At 47.9% G+C, this 18154-nt stretch overlaps 1 protein-coding gene across 3 annotated transcripts in view; it reads left to right on the top strand.

The window, feature by feature from the left end:
• usp48 (ubiquitin specific peptidase 48) overlaps nt 1-18154 on the top strand; it is a 155343-nt gene that overhangs the window by 47029 nt on the left and 90160 nt on the right. For all 3 annotated transcript variants that reach the window (XM_038821325.1, XM_038821324.1, XM_038821323.1), the window contains exons 7-8: nt 1103-1236; nt 3778-3860. In XM_038821325.1, the coding sequence (XP_038677253.1) occupies nt 1103-1236; nt 3778-3860 (217 nt within the window). The remainder of the gene's footprint in view (nt 1-1102; nt 1237-3777; nt 3861-18154) is intronic.

Raw genomic sequence — 18154 nt, 5'->3', positions numbered from 1 at the left:
AGAGGCTGGGGACCATAAATCCACCTCCCTGTTCCCCAGATTCAGGTCTACAAGGGACAAATCATGTGTGTGACGCAATACTCTCCATTTCCCTGGATGAGTGCAGCTCCAACAGCGCTCCAGCTTGACATCATCCAGGGCAAAGCAGCCTGCTTTATTGGCACCCCATTCACCACCACATCCACTCCCTCCACCACCAAGACACAGTAGCAGCAGTATGTACCATTTACAAGATGCTCCGCAGCAGCTCACCAAGGCTCCTTCTTCATACCTTCCAAACCTGCAACCGTTGCCACCTAGAAGGGCACAGTCAGCAGATGTATGGGCACACCTCCACCTGCATGTTCCCTCCCAAGTCCAACACCATCCTGACTTAGAACTATATCACCGTTCCTTCACTGTTGTTTGGTCAAAATCCTGGAACTCCCTAACAGCAGTGTGTGTGTTTCTACAACACACAAACTACAGGAGTTCAAGAAGGTGGCTCACTACCCTCTCTACAAGGGCATTTAGGATGTGTCAAAAATGCTGGCCTGGCCATCGACGCTGACTACCATGAATTAACTTTTTTTAAAGTACAGAGGAAAGGCGGAATGAACGGAAGCGAGGGTCTGGGATAGTGTGGAAAGGAGGAGAGTTTAAATGACAAAAGGGATGGTGAGACAAAGTAACAGAGGATAGCTGTGGGACAAGTAACAAAGATGGTCAGGACGAGGCATAAATGGGAATACTAGAATCAAAGGCTATTGTCTGAACAAATGGACAGAAATTGAGTCCAAAGGCTGCAGTATGCCTTGTCAAAATATGAGCTGGGTGCTCTTCTTTGTGCTTATTCTGAGCCTTGTTGGAACAGCGTAGGAGACTAAGGACAGAGAGGCTGAAGTGGGGCAGAGAATTAGAGTGACAGGCGACTGGTAGCTCAGGATCACACTTGTGGATTGAGTGGAAATGGTCCACAATCTCCCACTAATTAGTAATGAAAATGATAACAAATGTATAGCATTTATTATTTGGGGAAAAAACAATGCATGCATATAAAATTTGCTTTGCTTGTTTTTGTTCCCTTTTGGAGTGCTTGCATTAATTTTGAATTTTCTTTCAGGAAGAAAAGTTGGAAGGGGATAATAGGTACTTCTGTGATGAATGTCAAGACAAACAGAATGCCACAAGAAAAATTAAACTACTCAGCCTTCCGAGAACACTCAATTTACAGCTTTTGAGGTTTGTCTTTGACAGGTCAGTTATGTTCAATTTGCTGAAAGCATTATCATAAAATATTTGTGCTAGTTTTCACAACCGTATTTGTTTACTTCGGTATAATTGTCTGTACAATCTGTTTTAGAGCCATGATATGCAATCTGATATCTAAGCATGTGCTTCAAAAGACCAAAACCAGCGCTGGCTTGTGTTTTGTACTTGGCGCATAAGTTGACCTTTGATTTTGGAAGAAATGTTTGAGGCTCAAAAGCTGACTTGTACACTGTGATTTATAGAATTTTTAGAGGGATACATTTGAAAGCAGCGAAACAAAATTGTTTTGATCCTTGGTTGATCACACTTGGACTCCTGCGTGTAGTTCTCGTTGCCATATTACAAAAAGGATTTACATGCCCTGGAGAGAGTGCAGAACCTATTTAAAAGGATGATACCAGAACTGAGAGTAGTTGAACAGGTTGGGTTTCTTTCTTTAGAAAAGAGAAAGCGGAGGAATGTCATAATTGAGTCCTTTGAAATTATGAAATGATTACCCACTTGGGTACAGCAGAACTAGATTGGAATATCAGCCATTTGGTCAACCAGAAATCAATTGGGGAATTTGGAATTCACCCAGATCGTAGAGAGAATGTAGGATCTGCTGCCAGACTAAATGGGCAAATTGTATAGATGCACTTCAGGAGAGGTGCGATAAGCAGATGAGGGAAAAGGGATAGAGGGGTATGCCAATAGTTAGACGAGGAAGGATCAGAGGAGGCACAAGTGAAGCACAAATATTGGCATGGACTGGTTGGACTGAATGCCCTGTTTGTGTGCTGGGCATTCTTTAATTCTATGCTTCATTTGAAGAAATGTATTAAAGCTGTCACTCGGGGGTGGGGGTTAGAGGGAAAGGATTGAGAGAGAGAGGGAAATGGTTATGATTGAGTCTTATCATTTGCGGCAATCCTAGTCGAAACTTCACTTTCACAGATGTGTGTTTATGGAACTGCACATTTCTCCACACAACTTTTGAATCCATTCAAATGCGGAGGTTGTCTTAGGTGAAAACTTGGTACTGAGTATGATTGTTCACCTAAGAAACTCTGCGTTACTGGTCATGGTTCTGTGGGTCCTCAACCACACACTTGGCAGGTGGTTCCAGGAGTAGGGATCAGACCTTGGACTGCAAATCGCTGGTATTCCTTTCATCCAGCTCCTTTTCCTGGCCTCCCCCTGCTGCTGAGTGTCCTCTGAGAATTGTGTCCCTTCAATCCGGGGGTTCCTCCAAGTAGGTCTCTTCTGAGCAAGGGGCTCCCAGGCATTAATGCCTATGTTGTATTTCTTGAGATAAGCCTTCAGGGTGTCTTCCAAGTGCTTCCTTTGTCCTCCTCTTGTTTGGGATCCTTCCTTGAGCTGGGTGAAGAAGATTTGCTTTGACAGCCAGGACCATGACATCCTAAGGGTTAATGGCCGACCCAGGGAGTTGGTTTCCACTGATCGTGAAGGACGTTGGGTACGCCTGTCCTCAGTTCATTTTACTGATTCAGAACAGCGAAAAGTTCAGCACCATTTAAATTGATATTACAAGAGTGGTTGATCAAAGAATTGTGGTTCTCAAGTTTACTTAGTGTTCTGTAATGATTTTCTTTATATAGCTAACAATATTGACTTTGATTTAAGACTCTGTTTTATTTGCCACATCAAGTACATGGTTAATGCTTAACGCCTGGCAGTTTGGCTTTTGATGCAGTACTGTTGAGTTTTGATCATTTCCCTCATCGAAATCGGAAACTTGTGGATTCTGCCAGTGAGTCCAGCAACCCGCATCTTTAAGCACTCAGCCTCCAACAAGCTTGTTGTGACTGCTTACAGAATTTTAGAATCTTAAAACAGAAAGAAGTCATGCCATCCCATATGCCTGGGCCAGCTCGTTGAAAAAACTATTTAATTAGTACCATTCTCCCAGACTTTCTCCTTCACCCTGAGCATTCGTTTCTGGATTATATGTCAATATTTTTTTTAATCCAATAATTTGGGTAGCAAAAAAAAAACTTTAAACCTTTTTTTAAATGAGCAATTCACCTTTTTTTAATAAGGCATCACTGGGTAGAATTCTGTCTCGGGTCATGAAGCACAATTGTCATATTGGATTGTCCACCCGTTATTCCTAGAATTTCATTTTTAATTCCGAGTACCCAATTCATTTTTACCAATTCAGGGGCAATTTAGCGTGGCCAATCCACCTACCCTGCATATCTTTGGGTTGTGGGGACGAAACCCACCCAAACACAGGGAGAATGTGCAAACTCCGCACGGACAGTGATCCAGAGCTGGGATCGAACCTGGGACCTCGGTGCCGTGAGGCAGCAATGCTAATCAATGTGCCACCGTGCTGCCCCATTATTTCTAGAATTTGATGTTTAATCCTATTAATTGCTATGGAATAGAATATCTGGTGATATGTGTAACGGGCAGCCAAATCGATACTGCCTGTCTTCACCATGGCCCAAGGTGAATTTCCAACCCTGAAGCTTTCCTTCTGAATTCGCAATCTGAATTTTTCAAATTTAACTTCTGCAGGCAAACTGGTCATAAGAAAAAACTAAACTCTTACATCAGCTTTCCTGAAGTTTTAGACCTGACTACGTACCTTGAAAGGAAAGGTAAGGAACCATTTTGTATTAATGTTTTCAGTCATGATCTTGGATTTCAGTTATCCCAGGAGTTGTTTTTCTCCCTTAGTTGTGGGGATCCAGTTCAAGTTAATCTTTTATGTGGGAAATGGATGTTTGCTTCCACTGACAGCCCATTAACATGCTGATTAGCTGGCACTTGGTTAATGAAAATATTTGCTCAAGGACTGATTCAGTCCTTCGCATGTTTTACACTGTTTGCTTAAAAGCAGAAGTGAATTTATTTATTTCCAGATTGTGCAAAACAATATTGAAGATGTCCTTGGATGGCAAATCTGAAATTTAGCAATCGCAACTAAAATTGCTAAAACAACAGAAATTACCATAACATTTAAAATGCTCCAAAAGAAAAAGTGATGAAGATTGAGAGTTGTATTAAAACTAGTTGAGATTAATTAAAAGGCATGGTAGAAGGCAATAGAGGTAGAGATGCCAGAAGACAGAAATGGGATTCTTAAGATATGTTTCTAATGAATAGTATGTTTTAAGATCATTTTAAGCTTTTAAATGGTCTACAGGCCAGAAAATACACAAAGCCAAAATAAATGCCATGTGTTCAATAGATTCTCGCATTTTGGCAAGTTGATGATACAAATTGTAGCATATGGTTTGAACAAATTCTTTTCTATGAGATTTGATTCCACATCTTCTGGTAATGTTACCAAGGAGTGACCTGTAGATGAGGAAGAGCAGGGGACCAAGTATAGATTTCAAACAAGTGCAGAGATGAAAGAGTAGCCTTTTGCTGGAAGATGCTCATTCAACCATAAGATTTGGGAGCAGAATTAGGTCATTCAGCCCATTGAGTCTGTTCCACCATTCGATCATGGCTAATATGTTTCTCACCCCATTCTCCTGCCTCCTTCCCATGACCCCTGATCCCCTTATTAATCAAGGGTAGAGTGAAACCAGGGGAGGGTAGTCCCATTGAATTCAATGACAGGCGAGGTGTTAGAGAAGGTTGGCTGCAAAAAGGTCAAGAAGGACAAGGCAGGATTGTGCACCACGGACATGGTTACAGAAGATGTATTTTGTGACTTTGATTAAGACTGTTTTAGTGTTGTCATAAGGGTGGAAGCCCAATTGTAGACATTTGGACATGTAGAAATGGGAGCTGACAGTACGTTCCAAGGACTTGGGAGAGGAACGGGAATTTGGAGATCTTGTATAAAGAGGAAAAGATCTGGCAATGATTATTTCAATTAGCTAATTATGTATTTCCAATCATTGTAAAGCTGGGGTCATAACATCTATCAAATTTAACTAGATTGAAGGAAATCATTACTGAGGCCACATTGAAATATTGTGTGCAGTTTTAATCACCCTAGCTTGAAAAGGACATGCATGCACTAGATGGAATTGAATGGGAGAAGCACTTGTGGTGAATCTGGAACCTGGGGCTTCCAGATATGCACTGCAGGAACTTGCCACGATTCCTTGGGCAGCACCTTTCAAACCCATGACCACTACCATCTAGAAGATCAAGAGCAGCAGATACCTGGAAACCCCACCACCTGGAGGCACCTCTCCAAGTGCTGACTTAGGGATTTCTGCAGAAACAAGTTGTTTCAAAGCATTAGTGGGCCAGTCAGCCCCTTGTTATTAAGCGCAAGTGGGAAATTGAGCTGAGACCACACAGCCACACAAGCTGTTGGGAGAGAGAGGAGTGGAAAAAGAGCTTGGAAAGAGAACATATCAATCCTATTGGAACAAATCCTTTTTAAAATTTTATTTGTTTTTTTTTTAATTTTCCCAATTTAAGAAAATATATCTTTATTAGAATTTTCCATTTTTAACAATTTAACAATTAGACATATAAAACATATAAGAACCATCTCATACTGTAAATATTATGTACAATTTACATGTTCCCCTTTCATCAGTCCCCCTCCCCCAATATTTGATCTCCTCCAGATGGAGAAATTCCAACAGGTCTGCCAACCAGTCTGCAACTGTGGGTGGCACTGCCGATCGCCAGCCAAGCAGGATTCTCTGGCGTGCGATTAAGGAAGCAAAAGCAAGGGCATCAGCCCTCTTCCCCATATGTAGTTCTGGCTGATCCGACACCCCGAACACTGCCACTCTCGGGAACAGCTCCACCCTCACCGTCACCCCCACAACCTTCGACATAACCTCGTCCGTTGATGCCTTCTCAAGTTCCTGGATCGTCTTCCCTTGGGCTTCCAGCTTCTTCCCCAATCTGCCAATCGCCGTCTGCATGGCGACCAATGCCTCTGTCACTGCCAACTTGTCCACCTCCCTCATTGCCAACAGTTCCTTGGTCAGGAACATCTTCCATCCATCTCCAGGTGGAAGAATTTTCAGTACACTGCTGCGCAAGAAAGGTACCCTCTAGGCAAGGAGTGATAACTCAAATTTCATTTCATTCCCTCTTGCCAGAGAGAAGTAGGCAGAGCAAGCCGAAGGTTTGCAAGGATGGCAGTCTTCCTCATGGTGCAGACATACTTTTAATATGCCAGTCTCAACTCTGCCACATATCTGAGCAAAGTATGCAGCTGGCGTGTGACCCCAGGCAATGCATCATGCAGGCCTGTACCCCAGCAGTACTCACGTATTCATTCTGTGGTGGCAGTCCTTTGTGCCAGCTGTATTTCAAGCAACATGGCAAACCAAATTGTGGCTACTGGATGTCCAGGGCTGTCCAGTGACTTTATGGCTGATGATCCTGGTGTGCGAACCATGCACTTGTGCGTAGCAGGTGTATAACAAGTGTGATGCTGCTACACAGCATTATAGACTATCTACAGTAATACAACAATACTGTGATGAAGAATGTGAAAACTAATACCAAATGGAGTAGTTGGGGGTGACCAGCATGGAAGCATTTTGGGTAAATTTAGATAGTACGAGGCAAAAAGGAATAGGAGATTTTGATGGAAAGTATAAACACCGGCTCAGACCAGTTGGGCCAAATGGCCTGTATCTCTGTTGTTAATTATATGTGAAATGGCAGATCTTTACTACTACCATAGAGAGTGAAGCTATGATTAGTGAGTTTAAAAAAAATTAATTCAGGGGATGGGGGTGCTGCTGGCTGAGGCAGCATTTATTCCCGATCCCTAATTGCCATTGAACTGAGTGGTTTGCTGGGGCATTTGAGTCAAATTGTGTGTCTGGGGACACGTATAGGCCAGACCAGGTAAGGACGGCAGATTAAAGGACATTAGTGAATTAGGTTTTTACAACAATCGGCAATGGTTTCATGGTCATCATTAGACTTTTAATTCCAGATTTTCATTGAATTCAAATTTCACCATCTGCCATGGTGGGATTCGAACCTGGGTCCTCAGAACATTACCATGGGTCTCTGGATTACTAGTCCAGCGACAATACCACTATGCCACGCCTGTATTTATCGAGCACTTTTACACTGCACTGTCATTTGCTGTGCAGGCGCTTGCTGTCAGAGACATCCTTATCAGGGATGCTCTCTCATTGTTCCCCTATTTTGGCCGAAGAGTATTGGAAGAATGAGGAAGGCTGTATGGAAAGTGGGAAATGTAATGTGATGCTTTTGGCTTCCGTTTCCATAGCAATAGAATTGACTTACTTTTGAATGGATTTTCTGAGGTGGACTGATAAGAATGATTCCCACTGTGTGTTTGTGTCACGTGTTTGTTTGAACACCAGTGAGATTAAATATTTGGCTCGCTCATGCAAATTTGTTTCTGAATATTTTCTAAGTAGCAAGTAAAAAGGAGCGCGTCTGGTTAACTGATCAGACAGCTAACAATTACCCCTTGATGTTATATTTAAACTGTAACTGAACAAGTTTACTTCTCTTTCAAATAAAGTGCTTGTGAGACTAATGTAAATATAGTGACTGTACATAGCTTATCAAATGGTTGACACAAATTAGTATGTTGTAGCCTTAACTCGCAGATTTGATGTTCACTAAATTAAATTTATATTGATGTCACTGGTTTCAATGCCTGTCACACCAGGGAGGCTATAGTACATCAGCCAGGAGTCTTTCAAAGAGCCTCTCTGTGTACCTTTGTCTGTGTGTGGGATAGAAAAGCACAGAAAGCAGGGCACTAAAAGTAAAATTTAAGATTGCTTTGGCTGTACAAGTGCAGTGAAAGTAATTTATTAGTGTGTTGAGGTTGATGAAAGCACACTAAATTCAGGGATTGTTTCCTTGGTAATTTAGGTCATTGGTATCTGCGAGAATTTACTTAGAGAAGCAAGAAAAATATGAGAACATGTTTAACACAGTGAGGTCGAAGTGTTATGATGCCGAGGTACAGATTGGATATCAAAGTTGTTCTTATGCTGGGAGTGTTTTCTGAAAACATTTCGCCCAACCCACAAATGCAAAACTTATGGTTAATTTTGCAGCCATGACATGATGAAAAGGCCTCATTCAGTCATAATGGTAAACTGGTCAAATCCCAGGAGAGTTCCCTTCAAATTCAGAGCTCCCTGATAACCGAGGAGACCGACATTTCCGCAGAGCTCCCTGATAACCGAGGAGACCGACATTTCCGCATGAATATGCCTTTCTGTATTTCGATATGCTTACAAGCGCAGTTTACACTATTTCTTTTTTTTTTTAAATAATTTTTATTGAAAGAGTTTTTCCATACAAACATTTACCCCTACTAATTTTTAAATTATTTACAACACAATCCCTCTAGGCAAATATCCCTCCCTCGCCCGCCCTCTCGCGCGCACCAGTCCTCTCTCCCCCCCCCCCCCCCCCCCCAAAGCAACAACTTAACAAACAAGGCAGCCTACAGTTTCAGACATGAGCAGCGAGCAGACTTGCCCGCGTTACAGTCGCGCATGTCCCCCCACGACCATTGCTGCCCCCCCCCCCCTCCCCCCCCCGGGTTGCTGCTGCCACGACCCCGAACGTCTATCTCTGATCTAAAAAGTCAAGGAAAGGTTGCCACCGCCTGGAGAATCCCTGTACCGACCCTCTCAGGGCAAATTTGATCCTTTCTAGCTGAATATAGCTAGCCATATCGTTAATCCAAGTTTCAACGCTTGGAGGCCTCGCGTCCTTCCATTGAATTAATATCCTTCGTCGAGCCACTAGGGACTCAAAGGCCAGTATTCCGGCCTCCCTAGCCTCCTGTACCCCCGGTTCTACCCCGACCCCAAAGATCGCAAGCCCCCATCCTGGTTTGACCCTGGACCCCACCACCTTCGACACCGTCCTTGCCACCCCCTTCCGGAACCCTTCCAGCACCGGACATGCCCAGAACATATGCACATGGTTCGCTGGGCTTCCCAGACATCTGACACACCTGTCCTCACCCCCAAAGAACCGGCTCATCCTTGTCCCCGTCATGTGAGCTCTATGCAGCACCTTAAATTGAATGAGGCTCAGCCTCGCACACGAGGAGGAAGAATTGACCTTCTCCAGTGCATCCGCCCACGTCCCGTCTTCTATCTGCTCTCCCAGCTCCCCTTCCCACTTGGCTTTCAGCTCCTCCCCTGATGCTTCTTCCGCCTCCTGCATTATCTTGTAGATGTCTGATATCTTCCCCCCTCCGACCCAGACCCCCGAGAGCACCCTATCACTCACCCCCTTACTGGGGAGCAGGGGGAACCCCTCCACCTGCCGCCTAGCAAATGCCTTCACTTGTAAATATCTAAACATGTTTCCCGGGGGGAGCTCAAACTTCTCCTCCAGCCCTCCCAGGCTCGCAAACCTCCCCTCTATAAACAGGTCCTTCAGCTGCCGTATGCCCACCCTGTACCAGCTCTGAAATCCCCCGTCGATGTTCCCCGGGATGAATCTATGGTTCCCTCTTATTGGCGCCGCCAACAGACCTCCCATTTCCCCCCTGTGTCGCCTCCACTGCCCCCATATCTTGAGGGTGGCCGCCACCACCGGGCTCGTGGTGTACCTCGTGGGGGGGAGCGGCCATGGTGCCGTTACTAGGGCCCCCAGGCTTGTGTTGCCACAGGACGCCCTCTCCATTCGTTTCCAAGCTGCCCCCTCCCCTTCCATCATCCACTTGCGCACCATTGACACATTTGCCGCCCAGTAATACCCCGAGAGATTGGGTAGTGCCAGCCCTCCACTGTCCCTACTCCGCTCCAAAAAGACCCTCCTCACCCTTGGGGTGCCGTGCGCCCACACGTAGCTCATGATGCTACTCGTCACCTTTTTGAAGAAGGCCCTAGGGAGGAAGATGGGCAAGCACTGAAATAAAAACAGGAACCTTGGGAGGACCGTCATTTTGATTGACTGCACCCTCCCCGCCAGCGACAGCGGTACCATATCCCACCTCTTAAATTCCTCCTCCATCTGTTCCACCAGCCTGGAAAAGTTCAACTTGTGGAGGGTCCCCCAGTTCCTTGCCACCTGCACCCCTAAGTACCTAAAGCTCTTTCCTGCTCGCTTGAAGGGGAGTCTCCCAATACCCTCTCCCTGGTCCCCCGGGTGTATCACAAAAACCTCGCTTTTGCCCAAATTTAGTTTGTACCCCGAAAAGTCCCCAAACTCTGCTAATAGTTCCATTATCTCCGGCATTCCCCCTTCTGGGTCTGCCACGTACAGCAGTAGATCATCCGCATACAGCGATACTCGATGTTCCTCCCCTCCCCTAGTCAGTCCTCTCCACCCCCCTGAACCCCTCAGTGCCATCGCCAACGGTTCGATCGCCAGTGCGAAAAGTAGGGGGGATAGGGGACATCCCTGCCTGGTCCCTCGGTGGAGCCCGAAATACTCCGACCTCCTCCCGTTTGTCACTACACTCGCCGTCGGGGCCGAGTAGAGCAACTTCACCCACTTAATAAACCCTTCCCCAAACCCAAACCGTTCCAACGTCTCCCACAGGTACTCCCACTCCACCCTATCGAATGCCTTCTCCGCGTCCAGCGCTACCACTATCTCAGCCTCCCCCTCCACTGCCGGCATCATAATTACATTCAGCAATCTCCGCACGTTCGTGTTGAGCTGCCGCCCCTTCACGAACCCCGTCTGGTCCTCATGGATTACCCCTGGCACACAATCCTCTATTCTAGCTGCCAGGATCTTTGCCAGCAACTTGGCATCCACGTTCAGAAGCGAGATAGGCCTGTAGGACCCGCACTGCACGGGGTCTTTATCCCGCTTCAGTATCAGGGAAATCAGAGCCTGCGACATTGTCGGGGGCAGAACCCCCCCCTCTCGCGCCTCATTAAAGGCTCGTACCAGTACCGGTCCCACCAAGTCCACATTTTTCTTGTAGAATTCCACCGGGAACCCATCTGGCCCCGGCGCCTTCCCCGCTTGCATCTGACCTATTCCCTTGACTAGCTCCTCTAGCCCTATTGGCGCCCCCAGCCCTTCTACCAGCCCCTCCTGGACCCTTGGGAACCTCAATTTGTTTAGGAAGTCCTCCATTCCCCCTCTCCTCGTCGGCGGCTCAGACCGATACAACTCCTTGTAAAAATCCCTGAAGACCCCATTCACTTCTTGCCCCTTCTGTACTACCTTCCCGCCCCTCTCCTTCACTCCCCCAATCTCCCTAGCCGCATCTCGTTTGCGAAGCTGGTGTGCCAGCATCCTGCTCGCCTTTTCCCCATACTCATAGACCGCGCCCTGTGCCCTTCTCCACTGCGTCTCTGCCTTCCTGGTGGTCAGCAGGTCGAACTTGACCTGCAGGCTGCGCCGTTCTCCCAGCAGCCCCTCCTCTGGTGCCTCCGCATATCTCCTATCCACTTCCAATAGCTCCCCCACCAGCCTCTCCCTCTCCTGCCTCTCCTTTCTTTCTCTGTGTGCCCTTATGGAGATCAGCTCTCCCCTGATCACTGCCTTCAGGGCCTCCCAGACCATCCCCACCTGCACCTCCCCCGTGTCATTCAAGTCCAGATAGCTCTCAATGCTCTTCCGGACCCTTTTACACACCTCGTCATCCGCTAACAGCCCCATATCCAGCCGCCACAGCGGGCGCTGGTCCCGCGCCTCCCCCATTTCCACATCCACCCAATGTGGTGCATGATCAGAGATCGCAATGGCCGAGTACTCAGCTTCCCGTACCCTCGGGATCAGCCCCCTGCTCAACACGAAGAAATCGATTCTGGAGTACACTCTATGGACGTGGGAGAAAAAGGAATACTCCCTCGCCCTCGGCCTACCAAACCTCCATGGGTCTACTCCTCCCATCTGCTCCATGTACCCCCTCAGCACTTCTGCCGCTGCCGGCCTCCTATTGGTCCTTGAGCTCGATCTGTCTAGCCCGGGGTCCAGCACTGTGTTGAAGTCCCCCCCCCATGATCAAGCCCCCTGCCTCCAGTCCCGGAATGAGGCCCAATAGGCGCCTCATAAAACCCGCGTCATCCCAGTTCGGGGCATATACGTTGACCATCACCACTTTCTCCCCCTGCAGCTTACCCTTCACCATCACATACCTACCCTCCTTATCCGCCACCACCTCCTCCGCCACGAACGACACCCTCTTTCCCACCAGAATCGCCACCCCCCGGTTCTTTGCGTCCAATCCAGAGTGGAACACCTGTCCCACCCACCCCCTTCTCAGGCGAACCTGGTCCACTACCTTCAAATGGGTCTCCTGTAACATTGCTACATCAGCCTTCAGTCCCTTCAGGTGTGAGAATACCCTTGATCTCTTGACCGGCCCATTCAGCCCCCTCACGTTCCAAGTGATCAGCCGGGTCGCGGGACGACCCGCCCCCTTCCCCTGCCGATTAGCCATGTCCTGTTCCCTGCTCGCCCCGGGTCGACCCTCCCCTTCTGACCCGCTCCCCATGGCGATGGCCCCCTCCCCCCACCTCTCCAGTCCTCCACTTCCCGTTTCTGGTCTTTCCAGCAGCAACCCGGTGTCCCTCCCTAACCCCCCCCCCCCCCCCCCCCCCCCCCCCTCCTAGGACCCCTCCTAGCCGCGATGTACCCTCCATCGTACTCCCGTAAGTCAGCTGGTTTGCGCTGACCCGGCTGCTCCTGCCACACTCCGACTCCCCCCGGCTCGGGGGGGGGGGCCTCCCCCCCCCTTGCCACTCCTCCCTGGCCCCGCTCCAACGCGGGAAAGGTCGCCATTGCTAGCCACGCCCCGCACTCCTCCCCTCCCCCCTCCTCTGCCCCGCGCGCGGGAAAACAGAGGAAAGCCCGCGCTTTCGCCCTGCCACACCCCACCCCGCCATCTTCAGTTCCACCCCCGTCCCCGTCCATGCCTGTAAAGAACCCCCCCTAGGAGCCCATATCCCCGATCTGCTCTCCCCCCCCGTCCCGCCTCCCCAACTTAACATTATAAATAACAGATAGATAACAAATAACAATGTACTTAACAGTCGCCCTCTACCAAACAGTATAAATAACCATAAATAACCATGAATAACCACAATAACAATAACTAAGGGAAGTTGGCAAAGGGGGGAAAAAACATCAGAAGAAAAACCCAAAGCAAGAGTTCAAGATCCAAACAAGGAAAGAAGAGAAAAAAAAAAGGAAACCATTCCAATAAGAGTTGCCCAGTTCCGACCCAGCCGAAAAAAAAAAGAACCGCTTGTTCAGCTGAAAGTACCCGAGCGGCTACGGCCGCCAAGTACCCCCTGGGTCTAATTCGAGTCCAGTTTCTCTTCCTGTACAAAGGCCCACGCATCCTCTGGGGACTCAAAATAGTGGTGTTGGTTCCTGTAGGTGACCCACAAGCGCGCTGGCTGCAGCATTCCGAACCTGATCCGTTTTGCATGTAGCACCGCCTTCGTCCGGTTGTACCGGGCCCGCCGCTTAGCCACCTCCGCACTCCAGTCCTGGTAGACCCTCACCGTCGAATTCTCCCACTTGCTGCTCCTTTCCCTCTTGGCCCACTCCAGCACTCTCTCACGATCGCTGAGTCGCTGGAACCGCACCAGCACCGCCCTCGGGGGCTCATTTGCTCTTGGCTTCCTAGCCATGACCCTGTAGGCCTCTTCCAGCTCCAGGGGCGAAGGGACGGCCCCTGCCCCCATCAGGGAGCTCAGCATTTCTGCTACGTATCCCGGGAGGTCTGACCCCTCCAGGCCTTCTGCCAGGCCCAAGATCCTCAGGTTCTTCCGCCTCATTCGGGTATCCAGCTCCTCAAAACGGCTCTGCCATTTCAGGTGGAGTGCCTCGTGCACCTCTACCTTTCCCACGAGGACCGTGGCCTCCTCCTCCCTCACAGTCATCTCCTGCTGCAGCTCCCGAATCGACGCCTCTTGGGTCGCCTGGGCTCCCATCAGCCTGGTGGTCGTCGCATTCATTGACTCCAAGAGCTCCATTTTCAGCTCCGTAAAGAAGCGCAGGAGAGCGGCCTGCTGCTCCTCCGCCCATTTCCTCCATTCCTCGGGTGCGCCACCGGCCGCCATTTTGGTCTTCTTCCCCCGCTTTTTTTGGGGAGCTGCTGTTGCTTTTTTTACCACCCCACTCCGGGTACCGACCACAAAGTTGGTCTGGTTCTCCTCAGGGTGCCTTCCCCCACCGGGATTTGTCCTTACAGCGCCGTTGGGGCCCTCCAATCGGCCCGAAAACACCTTTGTAGCAGGAGCCGCCAAACGTGCGACTTAGCTGGTCATAGCCGCAACCGGAAGTCCTCAGTTTACACTATTTCAAACACAACATTTTGCGTTATTCTAATACTTGCTACTTTCCACTTCACACCATGATTTTCCACTTGCTCCTCCTCTCTGATCAACACTTTTGACTTTCTCAGTTTTCACCATGCTTGCATGCTTTGTATGTTGCTCCACAGAGAAATTTGAGTGCGCTTAGACCTCACAACACCATTCTGCTCGGCTTGGCCAATTGATCCTTGTCAGAAGAGGCTGACTTGCTAGCACTGCGGAAGCACCTCTCGTGCGATATTTTGGTCTTATCCTCCTTGCGTCAAACATTCGGTCAACACGGATCACCCGCTGCAGAATCTCGGCTAATCTCGAGCAGTGTTCCATAGCTTTTGCTATTCAGTCGGTGGAAATTTGTGTCACCCAAGTTTGACTAATGAAATCATCATTAAGTTTGCATCGCCCCTTAACTGCTCCCAACAATACAACCATGAGCTTCTCTGTTGGTAACCAATTTAAATAGCAATTTCAAACAAAAACACTATTTTGGAGTAGGTTCACCAATATAAGAAAGCCTGCAGCCACACAGATGAGTGTAAATGGAATTTTTAATGTTCAGCTTTCAAATCTGTTCTCATTGTACAATCAAAATATACATTAGCTTCATGTGGAACACTGAATTGAATGTATTTATCCTACAAAATCCAAAAAGCATTTGAAATTTTCTTTATTTAAAATGTCACTGCAAATATTTTAGATTGACAATTCACACTAATAATTTAGCAACTGTGTATATTTAAATCAGAAATTTGGTATTGTCATGCAAATGCAGGTTGCATAATTAAGACATTTATGCTTTTGATATTAAAATTTTTGTTGTTTACAATTATTAAGCTTGTAGATGATGTAACCAATTAAATCCATCATGAAGTGTAATGTTGTGATGCCTGGTGTATAAAGGCTGGTTACCTGCCCAGAAATACAAGGTTAAATGTTTTTGTCAGAACAGAAAATAGCTTTTTAAATATATATTTACAGATAACACAAATTTTTAAAGCACAACTGATACAATACAGGCCAAATATTTCTGCAAACATAAGACAGAAAAAGACAGGATAAATTCAGTCCTTAAGAACTATTTATAGACCAGGCAGGAGGGTGGAAGAGAAGATCAGGCCATATAAAAACGATAGGATAACATATCAAGATGCACACCTTTATGTATAGTGCGATTGCGACTTGCAATATGGTTCATGGGAAACCTTGCAGGAGCAGGTCGGACAAAGCGGAGCCTAACAATTTGAGACAGGGGTCCTCCAATGTACCAGAGTTGCAGCACAGATGTCAGGAATTCCATGGACATTCCATTATTATTTTATGCCAGTTTTGAATCAAAGGGCACTTGTCCAGCAGAGGGCAGCAGAGCAGAGCTACTGATCAGCTGTTCTGGGGAAATTTGCATACGTGCAGTGCGGTCAGCCGAAGTTGAAGGTGAAGGTGAACCTGCGAAGAAGACCCAAGGAGTTTGAATAAAGGCAAGCAACCAGCAGAGGGCAGCAGAGCAGAGCTACTGATCAGCTGTTCTGGGGAAATTTGCATACGTGCAGTGCGGTCAGCCTAAGTTGAAGGTGGTTTGTGGAGGGGCTGTTGGCAAGTGACAGTTAAACCCGAAACACTTTGTGAGTGTTTCCCACCCTACCTCCTCCTCTAACCAACCCCCCCACCCCACGGTGGTTGGGAAGCGGGAGCAGGGGCCTGTCGTGAAGGTGAGTGAGTGCCTTTAAATTTGCTTACCTTTCAGCGGGATCAGGGTTTGAGGTAATATCAGGTAAGCTCTTCCGTTCTTTTTCTTTTTCTTGTTTTTTTTTAATCTAGAGGGGATGTCAGGGAAGGCAGTACAATGCTCCTCCTGCAGAATGTTTGAGGTGAGGGACGCCGTCAGTGTCCCTGCTGATTTCATCTGTGGGAAGTGCACCCAACTCCAGCTCCTCAAAAACCGTGTTAGGGACCTGGAGCTTGAGCTGGATGAACTTCGGATCATTCGGGAGGCAGAGGGGGTCATAGATAGGAGCTTCAGGGAAGTAGTTACACCAAAGACTGGAGATAGATGGGTAACTGTAAGAGGGATTGGGAAGAAGCAGTCAGTGCAGGGACCCCCTGCGGTCGTTCCCCTGAGTAACAAGTATACCGTTTTGGATACTTGTGGGGGGGACGACTTACCAGGGGTAAGCCATGGGGTACGGGCCTCTGGCACGGAGTCTGTCCCTGTTGCTCAGAAGGGAAGGGGGGAAAGGAGTAGAACATTAGTAATTGGGGACTCAATAGTCAGGGGCACAGATAGGAGATTTTGTGGGAGCGAGAGAGACTCACGTTTGGTATGTTGCCTCCCAGGTGCAAGGGTACGTGATGTCTCGGATCGTGTTTTCCGGGTCCTTAAGGGGGAGGGGGAGCAGCCCCAAGTCGTAGTCCACATTGGCACTAACGACATAGGTAGGAAAGGGGACAAGGATGTCAGGCAGGCCTTTAGGGAGCTAGGGTGGAAGCTCAGAGCGAGAACAAACAGAGTTGTTATCTCTGGGTTGTTGCCCGTGCCACGTGATAGTGAGATGAGGAATAGGGAGAGAGAGCAATTAAACACGTGGCTACAGGGATGGTGCAGGCGGGAGGGATTCAGATTTCTGGATAACTGGGGCTCTTTCTGGGGAAGGTGGGACCTCTATAGACAGGATGGTCTACATCTGAACCTGAGGGGCACCAATATCCTGGGGGGGAGATTTGTTAGTACTCTTTGGGGGGGTTTAAACTAATTCAGCAGGGGCATGGGAACCTGGATTGTAGTTTTGGGGTGCGAGAGATTGAGAGTAGAGAGGTCAGGAGCACAGTTTTGACTTCGCAGGAGGGCGACAGTGTTCAGGTCTGTGGTTTGAAGTGTGTCTATTTCAATGCCAGGAGTATACGAAATAAGGTAGGGGAACTGGCAGCATGGGTTGGTACCTGGGACTTCGATGTTGTGGCCATTTCAGAGACATGGATAGAGCAGGGACAGGAATGGTTGTTGCAGGTTCCGGGGTTTAGGTGCTTTAGTAAGGTCAGAGAAGGGGGCAAAAGAGGGGGAGGTGTGGCGCTGCTAGTCAAGGACAGTATTACGGTGGTAGAAAGGATGCAAGATGGGGACTCTTCTTCCGAGGTAGTATGGGCTGAGGTTAGAAACAGGAAAGGAGAGGTCACCCTGTTGGGAGTTTTCTATAGGCCACCTAATAGTTCGAGAGATGTAGAGGAAAGGATGGCGAAGATGATTCTGGAAAAGAACGAAAGTAACAGGGTAGTTGTTATGGGAGACTTTAACTTTCCTAATATTGACTGGAAAAGATATAGTTCGAGTACATTGGATGGGTCGTTCTTTGTACAATGTGTGCAGGAGGGTTTTCTGACACAATATGTTGACAGGCCAACAAGAGGTGAGGCCACTTTGGATTTGGTTTTGGGTAATGAACCAGGCCAGGTGTTAGATCTGGAGGTAGGTGAACACTTTGGAGACAGTGACCACAATTCGGTGACCTTTACGTTAGTGATGGAAAGGGATAAGTATACCCCGCAGAGCAAGAGTTATAGCTGGGGGAAGGGCAATTATGATGCCATTAGACATGACTTAGGATGTGTTGGTTGGAGAAGTAGGCTGCAAGGGTTGGGCACACTGGATATGTGGAGCTTGTTCAAGGAACAGCTATTGCATGTTCTTGATAAGTACGTACCAGTCAGGC

Source organism: Scyliorhinus canicula, chromosome 16 (assembly GCF_902713615.1).
Source record: "Scyliorhinus canicula chromosome 16, sScyCan1.1, whole genome shotgun sequence".
In the NCBI taxonomy this organism is placed as follows: domain Eukaryota; kingdom Metazoa; phylum Chordata; class Chondrichthyes; order Carcharhiniformes; family Scyliorhinidae; genus Scyliorhinus; species Scyliorhinus canicula.
This window is presented reverse-complemented; position numbering and strand designations above follow the sequence as displayed.